This window comes from Notothenia rossii (genome assembly GCF_949606895.1).
Source record: "Notothenia rossii genome assembly, chromosome: 10".
In the NCBI taxonomy this organism is placed as follows: Eukaryota; Metazoa; Chordata; class Actinopteri; order Perciformes; family Nototheniidae; genus Notothenia; species Notothenia rossii.
Window position 1 is genome coordinate 13,402,741 of NC_136908.1, and position 16,603 is coordinate 13,419,343.

The window sequence follows — 16,603 nt, forward strand, 5'->3', positions numbered from 1 at the left end:
CCACACACACACACACACACACACACACACACACACACACACACACACACACACACACACACACACACACACACACACACACACACACACACACACACACACACACACACACACACACACACACACACACACACACACACACACACACACACACACACACACACACACACACACACACACACACACACAGGAGATATGTGAAATCATTAGCAATTCCTGACACTGAATAAATATCTGGGGATGAAATCTGTCTTTGGAGAAATCGCCTGCGGGGAAATATGATTGGATGAGATCATAACCTCACCGGAACGTAATTTGCATGTAATCTAAATGGGATCTGCCCCCAATGTTCGGAGGTCAAAAGGGGTACGATTAGTAGGATGGCACAACTCACTCTCCGATTGGCTAAGAGGAGAGATAACTGGTGAACTTCTGCTCAGCTGCTGCTCTCTCAGTGAGCTGCAGGACTGCCCTCTTCTGGCTGCTTTACAAATGTCCACAGTTTGATAAAAAAAAAACAACACAGTTAAAGATATTCTGGCTGGCAGTTGGTGTTTTTAATCACATTAGAGCTGAGGAATAAAAATAAACACAAAGAGCATGAGAGTGCAGCACAAAGAGTGTCTTGGTTAACCACATACAGAGTCTTATTTATACATATATTTATATAATAGAGCTATTTCTCACACTTGTATAGCGTCTGATTGTAACACAGAAATATACCAACATTCCCTGGGTGAAAGCGAAAAGAGCAAAACTCTCAACAGTCATCTTCTACATTAGAAAACCTACAGGCCATTCGTTTTTATAGGTTTATACATCAGCGAGGCATTGGTATTCATTACAAAAATAGGAATATAGTTGATATAGAAGCACTGGGGGTTGATTGAGTGGGTGGGGGTTGCGGGTGACGCTGTGCCCTCCTATCAGATGACCACCCACCCGCCCACCCAACACATAAACCCTAACCAGAAAACAAAGGATTCTGTGCGCCTCCACGAGTGTTTTACAGCAGTCCAGCCCAGGCAAAGAGTCAGTTATCAATGGACACCAGTTAGGGTTTAATTTAAACAATTAACAAAACCATTAGAAAATGAGTATTTAAAAAATAACCATACAGGCAAAACAGGGGGTTAGTGCATTGTTAAAAGGCTGAAAATTATTTTGAAAAAAGAACCCAAAATCATGAGCTAGGGTAGAAAACAGAGAGCAGGAGGGAAAAGAGAATGAGATGTGGAAAAGGAAGTGCAAAGCAGCTCTGAGATCGCACCTAACTTGAGTTCCTATAGCTGCTGTTAGTGAGAGAAAACAAAAGATGAGAGGGGAGCTAATGGAGATAACTTGTTATTGCTGGGGTTATTTTTTATTTGGTGTTAACTAATGATAAGATGGATGAGGGGGTGAGGGGAGTGTGGAGTTATTGCTGAGGGTAGTAGGGCTGCTGTTGAGGGGGTTGCTGGGGGTAGCCAGGGTAGGGCTGTCCACCAGGAGGGGCTGCTGGGTAGCCTCCCTGTCCTGGAGTCTGCTGGTACGGCATGTACGGCATGTTGGGCATGTTGGGCATGTTGGGCATGTTGTACTGGCTATAAGCGTATGGATTGTAGCCCATAGGCATCTGATAGTACCTGCATGGGCACAGCAACAGAGAAAACAGACGTCAGCGTTTAAGTTATATTTCAACATTTTGGCAAATATGGGAAGATAATATGGGAAATCCTTTATGACAACATGATAAGAAGATCAATACATCTTTTTAAAACATGCCTGGAGACATTCTTGATGTATGGTTTTAACATTTCAATGTTCTAAATAAACTTTTTTTATAAACATAAAGATCGGACGCCTGTTCTAAGTGTCATATTCAGGTTATATCGAAAGGTTTAGACAAGCTGGTACATTTCTAACTATTGCCAGATAGCCAGTGAAACATTTTAGAACTATATGTAGCAAACATTGGCTGGAATAATTCAATAAATCTACATTTCTGTCTTTGTTACTTTGGAAATAGTTATCTGAGGTCGTTACCAGGCAGTCACTGACTAGGGATACACCTGTGTTATCTTGTTTGGTTCAATTTGAAAAGAGAAAGACTGCATACGGGTCAGATAACCCCGGGTGTTTCTTGTTAAAGAGGAATGACTTCTGTGTGTACTTTTGTACTCAGAAGAATCTGTATGTTGTGATGTGACTCACCCTGGGTAGCTGGGGTAAGGGGGTCCCTGGGCCTGAGATGGGGGGGCCAAAGGTTGTGGGTTGCTGTTGGGAGGGCCAGTGGGGGTTGTGGCGGGATTGGGGGAGGCTGCCTGAGGGTTGAAGCTCGGTGGAGGAGGCCTGGCTGGGGGATTGGGCTTCATCTGGGGGGGCTGCTGCTGGGCCTGCTGAGGCTGTCCAGTCTACAAGGGAATGGAAAAGAAGACAGACGGATCAATATCAAGCCATCAGCCTCACATCTGCTGCAAAGGTATTGAACGTTTGACTTTGTTTGAGTGGCTGCTTACAAAGACAGTTCTCGGTGCAGGGGTCGGGCCTCCAGCGGGGGCTGCTGGGGCGCTCTGATAGGCCGGGACGTTGAAGGATGGAGCGCTGGGCTCTCGGGCGATGCTCTGCTGCAGGTCCCTGAAACAAGAACTCTAGCATCACAAACAGGGACTGTGCTGCTGTGTTCCTTTATCTACATGCATGTATCAGCTTTCACTCTTATGCTGCATCCAACTTGGAGCTAGTTGGCTTATTTGATTCCCTGGCCAGCCCTCAAGACTTTAATAACACAAGCCTATCTAGTAGCCAAAAAGCAGGAAAGTACATACTTAAGTAGTTCATCCCGCTCTGTCTTGCGAGCGAAAACGATGTCACTGCATTTATTCTGGAACTTAAGCAGGATTTCTGTCAAGTCGTTGTAGAACTAAAAGGGGAAGAACAAAAAAGGGACATATATAAATCACCGGCCCTGCAAAAACACCTTGACTCACAAAAAACAAACAAAGAAAACAAGATCAAGATATATATATATATATATATATATATATATCTCCTTTATTTAACCAGGTAAAAAGTGCATCACTGCAGTATAGTGGTGCGGCGCGTTGTGCTGAGTGAGTACCTTGGTGCCTTCGCGCAGGTTGTTGCTGATCTCAACGTAGCTGTCATGGGCTGAAGCCAGCTTCTTCAGGACCTCCTCCCTCTGGTTGGCCTCCGTGTTAGACTGCTTCAGACTGCTGAACTCCTGGTGGGACGTCTGGAAGAAGATCACAGGTCAAAAAAAGATTAACCGCCTCTCAGAGCTCAAGTTTATTTATGCACAGTAAACTATAAATTACTTCTCCACACATAGCTTTGCAACTGAGAGGGTTTTATTCACTCTTTGGATGTTATCTGAACCCTTGTGATACTTGCATGTGTTTTTTGTTTGATAGGTAATGCTTCACTGATTTTAGTAAGAAAAGTGACTTTTTTTGTTTGGTGTAATACAGAAGAAGGTCAAATATTAGCTCACTCTTTAAGTTGGTGGAAAGCTTCTGACACGTGACCCAGTTAAGAAACATTCTCCATTATTTAGGCCACTTTCTGCTCACTATTTTTCTTCTGACAAGTTATATTCCTCCCAAACGGTGTGTTAGAGTTTACCTGAACTTGTCCCAGCAGCTCTTCCTGTGTGCGGAGCGTGGCCTGCACCCTCTGGTTGTAGGCGCCGTACAACTGGTCGAGCTTGGAGAGTGACATCTGCTCCTCGCTGATGGCCCCGTCCTGGGCGAGCGAAGTCAGGAAGACGGTGGACATGTCAAAGGTCACAGCTTTGATCTCTACCTCCAGGGTCTCCCTCTCCCGCTTCATCTCGTCCAGCTGGGCGAGCTGGGAGCGCAGCACGTTCACAACCTGCGTGTAAAGGAGGAAGACGGAGATAATGAACAAAAGGAGCGGTTCAGTTTTACACATCTTGACCTTCAGTGCTCTAATCAGGCCTCTCGCACTTATGATGCCTCCACTATACAGTTGTTTGTCCCCTTAAGTACGAATAAAGTGTAGCTGTGGAGAGACATAGACTTCTTTCTTGCGCTTTCCCAGTTCTGCTTGCTTAGTTATTTAAGTTCCCAAGAGACACACAATGCCAAGTCAGCAAATAAAATGAAAAATGTAGCTAGTGTAGGAAGTAGGGACAGGGCCATAAAGCAAAACATGTCCACTGGGTATTTGTGTACAGCAGGAGTCTATGTTTAAGTGACACATTAAATACCTTGGTAGGTGACACCGCTCAAGCTAAAAAACAACCTTTAAGAATAAAAAGGTTTTACATTTTCTGGCTGTTCAAACAAACATAAAACAGACCTCGCTGCCCTGCAGTGTCTTGGTGGGGTTGGCGGACGGGATGGCAGCGTTGAGCTCGTTCTCTGGTTTACACAGCAGGGTGATCATGTCACAGTGGGCGTTGTAGCGGTCCCTCACCACCTGGTCCGCCTGGACAGCCTTGTCCAAGATGTTGCTGAAGTTAGATCCCTCTGGGGGAGAAAAGGGAGGGAAGATTAGAGGTGACAAGAGAAGGAAGCGGAGAAAGGAAGAACTGGGAAGCTTTGACCGCAGTGGATGACATGTAGATAAACTTCAATGAAGCACGGCAACAAAAAAAAGGAAGACGTGTAAACTGTGTCTGTGTGTTTGTGTGTTTGTGTGTTTGTGTGTTTGTGTGTTTGTGTGTCTGTCTGTCTGTCTGTCTGTCTGTGTGTCTGTGTGTCTGTCTGTCTGTGTGTCTGTGTGTCTGTCTGTCTGTCTGTCTGTCTGTCTGTCTGTCTGTCTGTCTGTCTGTCTGTCTGTCTGTCTGTCTGTCTGTCTGTCTGTCTGTCTGTGTCTGTCTGTCTGTCTGTTTTTCTGTGTCCGTCTATCTGTCTGTTTCTATGCGTCTGTGTGTCAGTGTGTCTGACTATGTGTCAGTGTTTCTGTCTATGTGTATGTATGTCTATGTTTCTATGTGCCTGTCTATGTGTGTTTACCTGTACGCAGGGGCTTGTAGAGGTCTCCAGAGGGGGTTCTGTTCCAGCGCTGGTTGAACTTGCTCCTCAGCTCGTTGTCTGTTGTTTCTTCATCGTTCAGCATCTTCAGAGCCTATAGACGAAAGAACAAGAAACAAACACACTCAGTGTCTTCCTAACACACACAGTAGATCCTCAGATGGTTACACCTTTATTGTTAATGTATTGTTTCTGGGCCATGTGTGAGAGTTATCTGACTTTGGAGAACTGTTTTTTCTTAAAGAATATAATTACTCAACTTTATCGCTAAAACCATTTCATAATTTCATATAGGACAGAAGCCAACATTAACTTATTCATTGGCCAATTAATCATTTTGTCTATATAATGCATTTCAATTGAAAAGAAAAAGATTCAGAGAACTCAATGAAATCTTCAAAATGCTAATCTACCTAACCAACAAGCCTAATCTATTTAGAAATGTACACAGAAATTGATTTGATTATCAACATTTCCTGTTTTTTCAATTTTCTTTCAATTAACTTGAATACATCTATTTTCTTGAAAATCTTGTTTTAACATGGTCTCAGTGCATACCCCAGCCTTGCTAGATATAGTTTATAGTGTGAACCTTGTACATCATTTGCTTTTTGGCCAGCGGAAATGTTCTTTCTCTTTGTCTCTACTACTTTTTTGGGGGAAATCAGGACATTTTGGTATGGACTTTTCCATTCTGCCAACAGATTTGGAAGCAGCTTGTGTTTTATGTCTTTACTCCCGTCTGTCTGTTTATTTGTTTGTCATAAATATGTCTAAAAAACAAACAATGGGTTGGCTTGAGCTGGTGGACAGACAGTTCTTGGCCCAGAGATCAGTGGATTAGATTTCAGAGATGATCCTGATCTGGGATTCCCGCCATTAGGAACAATTAGGAGTTATTAGCATTCATGTGTTCTTCTGGTAGCAGAAAAGCTGCTATACGGCATTACATAAATACACTTCTTTGTCAATAAAAAGCAAAGCCATATGACAAACAAGCTGTTCTAAAGGCTTCACTTCTGAAAGTGCCTGCTTTACTTTTTAAATACATTTGTGTTAACTGTGAGATCACTGGTTATGGGATCTACAAAGCATTAGCATATGATTAACCGAGTGTGCTTCTGTGTGTCTGACCTCATCCAGGATCTCTCTGTTGCGGGTCAGGAGCTCAGGCAGATCTCGGATCAGCTGCTCGATGCTCTGCAGTCCTCCCAGCTGCACCACTGCTCGGGCCTTCTCAGCAATGGATTGTGGGATGGAGTCTCCTGAAAGGTCCTCCAGGGCAGCGGGCAGGTTTAAGGACGCCAACACACTGATGAACAGTTACAAAACATCCGTCAGTTACTATGGTTTCAAAACATTGAGTGCGCACATTACTCTTTAGGAAAAATACTCTAATTAGTAAAGCTTGGATAGGACAGGTTGCATCAATTGCAATATTTCATAACATGTAAACATATTGTAACTCAAGTGGACAGAGAGAAAACTAAACTTTCCCCTCTGGGTTTTGATCTCAGGCTTTAGAGAATCTACCCAGAAGACTTTGTCATATAGAGGTCATATCAGAGAGAGGATGATCCTGTAAGCTGGAGATGAGCTAACATGTCTCTTCAAAAAGGCGAAACACAGATTAAATATCCTGCAGAAAAAATGCTATTCCAGCACTGTCAACAACTGCTTACACTTCCAAAGCAACCAATTACAGACAGATTGAAAAACACATAAAAACCCTGGAAATATCACATTTCAAAGATTAAGAGAGTTGTGACATCCTTTAGCCAATAGCTCATAACTGCGGTAAGTAAAAGGCTACGGTTAGACATTTGCTCTGTAGCTCAGCTTTGTATTATCACAGCTCTCTAAAGCCTCAAACCACAATTACCTTACAGGGCTTTCCAGGCCAACAAGTTTGCAAAGAAAAAAGGACAGTAGTTATCATAGAATAGCAGTGGGGTTACAATCATTGATCAGGGTGACGTTGACCTCAAATTTAGATACGCTGAAAGGTATGAATTTATTTGCCCATTGATCCCAAAAATAAACTGCCTTCCCCAGCTTTAAGGACTTAATAGTGTCATCAGATATAATGATACCTGCTACTAGGAACACTACACTAAGACACTTTATCAAACTGTTAATGGTACTTTGTACAGCGATACATTAGGAGTTTCTAATAAATGAAAGCATGCATTGAGTCACAAGAACCCATGGATATGTTCATAGGAAGACAATATCAACATGCAGCAGCACAGCAGCTTTAGGTCAGAGAGTCGCAGGGCAGCGTACCCGTTGCAGAGGTTGGTGGCCTCCCTCATCGTGCCCACCAGTCTGTTCACAGTCTCAGCCTTCCTCTGGCCGTAAACGCCCATAGACTGCTGCACCGCCATGGGGACCATCTTCTCAAACAGGTCTGAAGAGACGGGAAACACACAAACAAATAATTAAAAAACAAGCCAGACAGGGGTTAAGATCCCATTTGGAGTCATCCATTCCCTTTACAATAAGTTTGTGGTCATCATTATAGAGAGTTGAGATGAGATTGTCATGCCGCCTTTTATATTTAATGTGATTTGGCTTCAGAACGTCTCGTCCCACACTTCAGTTTTACAACAAACTGCATTAATGAGCTGTATAAATCTTAATGTTTACAGATATGGAATTAAAGCAATAGTTTTTTTCTTTCTTGCCAAGAGTAAGAAGAGAACAAGAATTAAACGTCCTGTTTTATAAGGTAGAGTTACCTGTCACTATCTTAGTTTAGCTTCAAAACTAGTAAAGAGAGAACAGCTAGCCTGACTGAGCAGGACTTTTTCTTGACTATATGCAAAAACTAAATTGAAAAACACTAAAACAAAATTACAACAAATTAAACTTTTTTACCTTATTTACAAGTATGAGTGGATTAAGCGTCAAAGCAATGTATTTAGCAATCTTTTAGATTTAAACCCGGTAGAGTAAATGTAACAGGTGGTTCAAAGACGGAAAATGACACAAGTGAGTGTCTGGTTATCTTACCTGCGAATTTCTGGCTCAGTGGCGGTGTGATGGCGGTGGGTTTGACCAGCGCTGCCTTGCCGATGTGTTCCAGATCCTTGACCTCAGGCACGCGGTCGTGGTAAATAAAATCATTGTCTTTCTTTGCTGCGGTGAGCGCTCTATTGATTTTTTCTGTCAGGTCCTTAACGCTGACGTATTCATCGTGACTTGTTGCCACCGTCTTCACCAGCTCTGCTGCGTGCTGGAGAACCGAGCAGGAGAGAGGATGGAGGACAAACGTGCTTTATGAATATTTGTTCTAGTTTTTTTTCTATGAAACTTCAAGGCACCCAGTTTTTTTCTTATAAGAATGTATGTGAGGCCGTGTACCTGCAGGCGGGCGATCTCCTCTCCAAAGCGTTTCTTCTGCTTGGCCAGGATGCTCTGGTGCAGCTCAGCGTTTGCCTGCATGATGCAATGCTTGGCCGCCAGCACCGGCAGCACTTCCTGAAAATAAAAATACTGACCAGGGAGAGGCAACCACAGAGCAACACGCAGGCACGCAAACAGGTATACACGCACGATGGCAAGGCAAAAAACAAAAATGGCAGACGCACACCAGCGAGGTCAAATCACAAATGGCATGACGAAAGCCAATCACAAACAGGCACAAGCAGTCAGAGGTGTGCAAACACAACATAAGCGTGCGCACACACGTACAATCAACACCACCACCACCATCATGAGGGATGCAGGAAGAGAAGAAGACAACGAGAGAGAGAAACAGAACAGGCCATGAGTGTTTGATCTTTTAGCAAGAGCTGCTAAACCTTCATCCAACGTCACTGCACTCAGGAAGAACCCAGAAACAGTCATTTTCAGATCAATTCACTTGGCCTTGTTTCATGTGTCCAAACTAAGCGATAACATCATGAAAACATTGCTGATCAGTTTCCCAGAAAACCAAAGGAAATATCTGAAGGTCCAAACAATACAGAACCCACAAAGATTTGGACACAGTGAGATCATGAAGAGAAAGACTGATGAATTTTCATTTTATAATCATTTCAGGGATAATATGGAAACATGGTCAAATATATGTATTTCTATCCTAGTAGTGTGTAGTTAAACAGTGAACCAATATTTTATCATTTAGTCTGGAGTTCCTGACAGAGCATTTGTAATTTATGGTATGAAATGTTGTTGAATTGTTTTGAATTTTTTTCCCAGTTTGTATCATTATTATGCTATTTTTTTTATCAAGTGTATCTTTTAACTAGACTGAATCTGAACTTACGAACAGCCTGTGCAAGATACATATTGCTGTTTTTATTAACCTCATAATGTGTATCAGTCATAATATAAAGACAGACAGTAAGTACTTATGCCCGTGATCAGACGGTAAGGAACAAATCAAACGGCAGCTTAGTAGTAACCAAGTAATCAGAGTGAAAACAGGGTGGAAATGGACCAATGAGAAGAGAGAAGTTGTAATTTGGACAGTCCCAAGAGAGTATCGCTCTTCAAGCATATTTTCCACACACATACAAAACAATACACACATTCAGACAGAAAACACACACCATATAGAATCCAAACTCTGTGTGCGTCTTCCCAACACTGTTGAGGTCAGTGTGTGTGTGTGTGTCCTTCACATACCTTGGGGAGGTTGTCTTTGTACTGGCACTGCTTGAAGGCGTCGCCGTAGTAATCTGCAGCCTGATTGGCCAACTTTGCGATGACAGCATCTTTCATCTTATCTATTTGGGAAACAAGCCATTTTTAAGAGTACATATCAAACAAACACTTAAGAAAACCCCAAATCACAAGCTGGCCACAAGATCTGCGGTTTGCTAACTAAATAATGATGAGTGGTTTTCAGAGTGGTCTCTTCAGCTGATGTCTGTTTTGATGAAATTCCAGAGTTTAAAAACTAATTAACAACAAAAACTCACTACTTTAGCAAGAAAAATAGGCTTTCTTTTTAGAGCTGATGTCATGATGTAACCTTTAAATCTATTCTCTAATGAGCAACTCTGTAGACAGAACTGGGACATGAGGCTGTGTGTAAACTGAGTAAAGACATGCAACTGATAACGCAATACATTCATCTTAAGGCAAACATGTGCATGACTAAAGGTTGTGTTTTTATTTTTGGTATGTTTGTTTTCTTTCAGCAGGATTACAGAAAAAATAACTACATTAAAGTTATTTGAAGACCGTACCACGGGCCAAGAAAGAACCTCTTAAATGTTGGAGCGTATCCAAATCACTCAGGTTAAACACACATTATTTTTCACTTTCGTATAAGTGCCATATAGGGCTTTTGGGGTTGGCGGATATATGTGCTCTCAAAGTGCCCTTCTAGTTGGCGCATCCTTAAAAGGACCTGACAAACCTACCCGATTTTGGGAGTCAGAGGCCATCAGAGGCAGTCGGGCATTCGCGGACGTAAAAGTCGGGACGCCTTCGGTACGCGTTCTTTGGTCTCAGGTTGGTGTGTAGCGGCCTTAACATGTCGCCCTGTATAAATGCAGGATATTCTATTTCTATTTCTATGTCCTGCTGAATGTCCTTCCGAGCTTTCCTTAACCCCATGTCGCTTTCACTGAGGTTAAGGAAAAGTGGTTTGGAAAAGACAAAGGACCAGATATTTCTCCCTATTCGACAGCAACCTCTGTGTGGGTTTGGAGCCCTTGATGTGTCCTTTGGTACCTGAAGCTGCTTTGAGGAAGAAGACCTCCTGGGCCTGGGCCAGCATGATGTTGCTCAGGGTGCCCACCGTCTCAGGGGAGATGTCCATGGTGGGCTCCCTGTTGAGAGCGGACAGCACCGTGTCCCTGATGTGGCCGAACGCTCCGCTGGCCAGCTGTGGGACACATAAACAGACTGTCAATGGTTGTTGCTCGTAAATCTCTTGTTATTTTCATACCTGCTTCACAAGTGTGTAGTTCATTTTAATAATAATAATTCTAAAAGTAAAACATTTAAGGGGAAACTATCCCATGTTGTACATTTTATAAAAAGCTGCCCCATTTTTACCAGAGGAGCTTTTTTGTGCATGAATGAATTGCATGAATGCATATGAATGGCAAGGTTAAAATATTGAGAGCTTTATTGGAGCGTTATGGATCAAAATCATAGGAGGCACAAACTAAAAATTGAAAGGTATTTGGGAATAAAATGACTAAAACTGACTTTTTAAAGTCTTTTTTAAGTTATACCTCGCTTTTTTACATGGTTTCATACAAAATAAAAGATTAGATGGTGTGTTTTGTGCACTAATTCAGATGCGTAAAACACAGTAGAATCAGTTAACATACTAAATATAATGCACAACATTGTCTTTAATATTCTTATAAAACACAGAACAATGTTGCCAATATAAAAGGTGAACAGACTCCTAAAATATGATTCAGGTGAAAATCTAAACCCTCTGCATAGATCTGACAAAACGTATAACTGTCGTAATTCATGCAGTAATCTTCCTCAGGTTTTCTATAATAAAGCAGTGTATGTTAATGTTAGGGCTGCTCGATTATGGCAAAAATCATAATCTCGATTATTTGGGTCAATAATTGTAATTGTGATTATTAAATGCGATTATTTATTGACTTTGAAAACATCCATTTATTGGAGAAAAAAAATGTGAACAGTATGTTTTTAACAGATTACCCTGAACTTTAAGTATAATTCAACTGGAAACCCCCCCAAAAAAAAAGTATAAAAAAAAAAAAGAAAGTAATAATAATAATAAAAAAATAATCGTTTTATTTCGATTAAGTTGTTTTCGTAATCGTTGCAAGCCATAATCGTAATCGCGATTAAAATACGATTAATTGAGCAGCCCTAGTTAATGTGTGGTAGTTTTCTCACCTGATAGAATTTGGCGGCAGTCTTCAGCCCCTCGTCGTTGTCCAGGTTCTGCTCTGAGGCGATCTGACTGGCCAACGCTGCGGCGTTGAACAACACACACGTCTTCTCATAGCCAATACTGGCCAACGCTGCAACACACAAAAACACCAGAGTAAGAAATGATTTGTGAGAGCACTTTTTTATTGTCGCCATCTGAATCTTAAAAGGCATTATTATGTTTTTGTTTTAAGGAACAACTTGAACTAGAAAATCCTTCACTTTCATGACATACTGGTTAATTTCTGCTGATTCTGTGACATAAAGACTGATTCTTTCCCTCAGCTAGAAAGTGATGAATAGGACTAGCCATGAGAGTGAAGTGACATATATCTTTGATCGCTTCAATCAATCCTAAGATATTGACAGCTTTCGTTTTCATCTGGGGGTCAGCATTTTGTCCAACCAACACTTTCTACTGCTTTATTCTCAATCTGTCTCGGTCAGAAAAAAATCCCCCAGTCATGAGTTCCAACAATTCACCAAAGAGGAAAAAAGATTCAAGCGTGAACAGTATAAATTGTAAAGGCTGAACACAACAAAAAGCCCTCTTAATAATATTTATTTATTTTTCATTATATTTTATGTATTATTTGTATTTATTGTCGTCTGTATCTGTTAACACCATACAAGTCATGTTTTTCTCTTTATTACACAAATACTTCAGTGGGAATTCTTTCTTCAGACAAAGCTCCATATAATGTTCCTTGACAAAAAAATCCATTGAGTTCACCTTTTAAGTGTTAGAACCCTTTGTTTGTCATTGGGTGTGTGTGAGAGATAAACACACCAAGTGATAGGGAGTCAAACACTCCATGACAGATCTTTTATCCTGAGGGCAAAGTCCAGCAACGGCTTAAACTAATTTTAACACGCAGCTAACTCCATCTCTGTACACACTAGAGGTGTAACGATTCTCTAGAGATTCCAAAGTTGTGTTTGTTCCTCCTGGGTTTCTTTCAATGGCAGTTACACAGTGACATGCACAGGTATCCTTCCTTGGACACAAATTGAACTCACCGAGCTTGACTGAGCCACTGAACAGCGAGCCTTTGTCAAAGGCATCCTTCCATGTGAAGGTTAAGCAGAGCTGAGGAAACAGAGAGACACTTTGTTTTAAGTTGTTTTTGTTTGGGAGCTAGTCCAGGCTAGTGTGTGCTGCAGTGTGATCAGTTACCTGGTTTTCAGAGAAGGGAAACTTGGGCTCGACAGAACACAGTTGGTCATAGTATCTGGAGAGAGAAGGAAATGGTAGGATTAAAGAATGTTTTTTATGCATCTAAAACCCAAACATACTTGCTCGTATTGCTTTTTAAAGTTCATAAGTCATTTGAAATTCATGTTTACTGCTAGTTAAGTTTGAAAAAAGGGAGATAAAAGACATTGCAACAGAAACTCAGTGAGAGGGAAGCGGATATGATGACATAACAGCAGATCTGAGTAAGCTCTGCCATTTCAGAAACTCTCAACAATGAGTCAGGAAAAAATATCTGGCACGTTACTTGTCTAATGTCTACTATTTGTCGGTATCTTTCCCTGTGATGTGAACTGTCTATTATTAGAAATGACAAAATGCAGTTAGGGAATCCCCTTTTACCAGTTCAACCACCCTACTCTCCACTGCCAGTAGAAATGGGAGTGCAAACATCAAACATAAACAAGCAAACGTTATATATAGAACTACAAACACTTAAAGTTTGTTATCCTTCCCTTTCAGATACAGAAGACCAAACACATGAACAGAGGAAACATGAGAGGAGATGAGTCTACCGGTTAACTAAAGACGAAAAGAAACCTGCTTGGTCAAAACAATGGTCACCATGGTGACATAATGGCTGTGTGTCAACGCAGCTTTGAAAAGGATAGGGCCGGTCGCCCTGGTTACCTGAAACATGGCTGACAAGACGACATGTGTGCAGAAAGCCAAGGAGAGGCGATACCAGCAGACAGAAATGGACACGGCAAAATGGAGGTGGAGCTTGCATTAATCTTTCCGATCCTGTGATTTTCAAGCAGCACTAATCACATAATTTTAGAGCTTCTGATTGTATTTCTCATGGTACGACATGAAAATTGTATTTCAGGATGAGTGTGATTGAAAATCTTATCTGAGAAATCATCAAAATATGCATAAAACTCTTAAAATAGCAGTAAAACATATTTGAATAACTTCGGCTTACATTTAGTTAAGATAATAATAGTTGCATTGCTTCACAGATAGGATAAATCTCTTTAGGGAACATACTTTTTCAGTGACAAACAATCTTAAATAAGGTAATCCAGCTCATGGAAATTCTCCACAAACATATTTTGTGTTTTTATCACAGTCCCATCATCCCATGACAACAACTTGTCTCCAAATACAAATGTTGATACCTCAAATCAGGTTGATAGGTTCTCCCTTTTCCCCCTAAATTTAGATTTGGTATTAGGATCATTTCTATGTATGGGTAATATGAGTTCAGAGATGGTAATGAGATTCAAACTGGGGCAAATATCTTTGTTGGCATTGTGGATCAGTGCAGCCCCTAACATAAACACGAACTGGCTGAAACTTAGATTAGAAGCATTTATTAGAATCTGAAGCTGATCACGAGACATTGACCACTAATCCATGACGTCACAAGTAGAGCATCTCAGGAAAGCTATACAAAGTCACATGAGTAAAAAAACAACCTCTTTATGTTAAAGGTAAGTGGATGTCCTGCTTTCGTCCAGTTAGCTGCACTATTGGCCTTTTTGACACTCAGCACCTCGTGAGTATCATTTTAATATCTAAAGAGCCTGAATTTTGGCACTTGCTTGACAGTTCCACTTTGCACTGCGGCTGGAAACGGCTCACAGGGGAGAAAAAAATTGAAGACCATCAACCTTCAAATGCATAGCTATCTGACGTAATCTGGGCAAACCCTGTGCATTAAATAACATGAGTCATAGAGAACAAAGACTGACATGGGAGAGAGTAAAGTCTGCATTTATATGTTACCTAGGAAATCAGTATGTTGGTTACTTTAGCAATAGTGCCGAGTCATAACTTTTGTATCCTACTAATTGCATTAGAGAAATGTGGCAGTCAACAACAGCCAGGCAGGGTTAATGGAGCTTGGACAGAGGCAGTTTGTTTATTTAACATAAATCCTGTTTCTGACCAGGTTCCTCTATGCAAAGTGGTTGTCACTGTGACATTTTACAGCTAGGGTAGGCCTTCTCTATGGATCACTTCTCCATGAGTTTCCTTACTTTGGAGTCAACTACACACACATCCGTTAGGCTTTATCTTATTCATGTATGTTTGCTGATATGAAAAGCTATTGTTCTATTTTTTTTAACACCCTTAAATGTCTGATCATGTGGCTACCAGTAAACTGAAGGCCTTGACCTAATGTGGCCCGATTGTGACTGACGTCTGACAGAGGAGCCAGTTGTGAATGTCTCGATCATAATGGAAATGTATTTTGACTTAATATACTGTATATAGGTTTTTGGTATATCTATATTTCATGTAAATATGTATCTGTATTTAAATGTTATACTCGTTTTTTTAAATAATTGCTATAATTGTTTTTGATCGTTTTTCTTACAGTTTATCTTTAACTGTGTTTATGTATGTCCATAATACACCAAGGCCAATGCCTACTTGGCAATAAACCTGTTTCTGATTCTGTTGCTCTTAGTGTCTTTCATTTTTGTAAAGCTTCTTGAATTGCCTTGTGTTGAAATGTTCTATATAAATACACTTTCCTTGCTATTGAAGTTTATGTGAGTTATTTGTTTCACAATGAGTTTAAATAAAGTTGAACTTTGAAGCTAATTCTAATGCTAAGGTAAATCAGGTACACTTTACTTGGAGTCACCTCAGTAAATAAGACCAAGCTTAACTAGCTCGGCTAACATGGCTTATTATTATTATTTCAAAAGTAACTGGCAGTTCAGTTTAAGACGTAAAAAAACAGTCTCGGTGAGCCTCCTAAGGAAACTTGGCATGAATATCACATGAGTCAGTCATTATGGTGAGAAATGCTTCCTAGCATTTAGCTTGACTAAGTTTAGCTCCCAGCTTAGCAACTAAATGCTAACACATCTGGGTGCGGCAATGACTTGGCTTTCTCACCGCGACAGGTGAGCCGGTTGCTATGGGTGAATATAATAATGGTATCTATGTCAGGTTTGATATAAACCATGTCTTTACCTGAGCAGGATCTCCAGGGAGCTCTCATGTTTGTCCAGCGGCCTTCCCAGGGCGCTCTTGCGGAGCTTGTTCAACTCCTCCACGGAGCGCAGATACTCCGCCTGCTCCTCGCCAGCTGGATATGTGGCTATGACAAACTTCGACAGAGGTTTCACCAGCTCCACCTCAGAGGACTTTTTTAACGGGACTGAAATAAAAGTCGCCATTTCGCCCCCGTGAAAGCGCTGTATTAAATCAGAAAAACAGAGACGACCAACGAACACAAACAACAGCGAACGACCCACTTCCTGGTTTCTGACAGGGAACGTCAGATTACGTCATGGGAAACGGAGAGCTGCTCCGCGCAGAATCAGTATAGCTTTAATGAGAAATGGACTACAATGAAGGAAAATTAACTATATCTCCTCACCGACACAATCTTTTTATTCCCACGGAATTGGCCCGATTCACCAATTAAGGGGTCCATGTGTAGAAAAAGATTGTAGGGCCCTATAAACTCCCTGTTCCTTTCAATGTTCAGAATCAT

At 41.2% G+C, this 16,603-nt stretch overlaps 2 protein-coding genes across 3 annotated transcripts in view; both read right to left on the reverse strand.

Annotated features, from left to right (window-relative positions):
• Positions 1 to 771, reverse strand: part of LOC307022076 (uncharacterized protein) — a gene marked incomplete at its 5' end in the record, with an annotated part of 3,524 nt that extends 2,753 nt beyond the window's left edge. Inside the window, one exon of the mRNA XM_079654649.1 lies at positions 724 to 771. Coding sequence (XP_079510775.1) covers positions 724 to 771 — 48 coding nt within the window. The remainder of the gene's footprint in view (positions 1 to 723) is intronic.
• Positions 536 to 16,392, reverse strand: pdcd6ip (programmed cell death 6 interacting protein). 2 transcript variants are annotated; one of them, XM_079656431.1, is made up of 18 exons: positions 16,078 to 16,392; positions 13,066 to 13,120; positions 12,909 to 12,978; positions 11,853 to 11,980; positions 10,692 to 10,845; positions 9,636 to 9,736; positions 8,367 to 8,483; positions 8,016 to 8,238; positions 7,287 to 7,410; positions 6,135 to 6,312; positions 4,983 to 5,094; positions 4,324 to 4,493; positions 3,625 to 3,873; positions 3,101 to 3,235; positions 2,808 to 2,902; positions 2,499 to 2,616; positions 2,194 to 2,393; positions 536 to 1,625 (listed from the first exon to the last, which is right to left on the reverse strand). In XM_079656431.1, the coding sequence occupies exons 1-18, from the start codon at positions 16,281 to 16,283 to the stop codon at positions 1,418 to 1,420; spliced, it is 2,643 nt and encodes an 880-aa protein (XP_079512557.1). In that variant the 5' UTR covers positions 16,284 to 16,392; the 3' UTR covers positions 536 to 1,417. The 2 variants fall into 2 exon arrangements, with proteins under 2 accessions (XP_079512557.1, XP_079512556.1); XM_079656430.1 differs by having other exon boundaries at positions 8,367 to 8,498.
• Between the last annotated feature and the right edge of the window lie 211 nt (positions 16,393 to 16,603).

Bases quoted from the DNA above. Each gene is read 5' to 3' on its own strand.
- pdcd6ip (XM_079656430.1), bottom strand. From the start codon at position 16,283: ATGGCGACTTTTATTTCAGTCCCGTTAAAAAAGTCCTCTGAGGTGGAG. The intron at 7,411-8,015 runs GTAAGATAACCA...CCGTCTCTTCAG, and splicing joins ACTGAGCCAGAAATTCGCAG to ACCTGTTTGAGAAGATGGTC. The intron at 1,626-2,193 runs GTGAGTCACATC...GTGCCCATGCAG, and splicing joins CCTTACCCCAGCTACCCAGG to GTACTATCAGATGCCTATGG.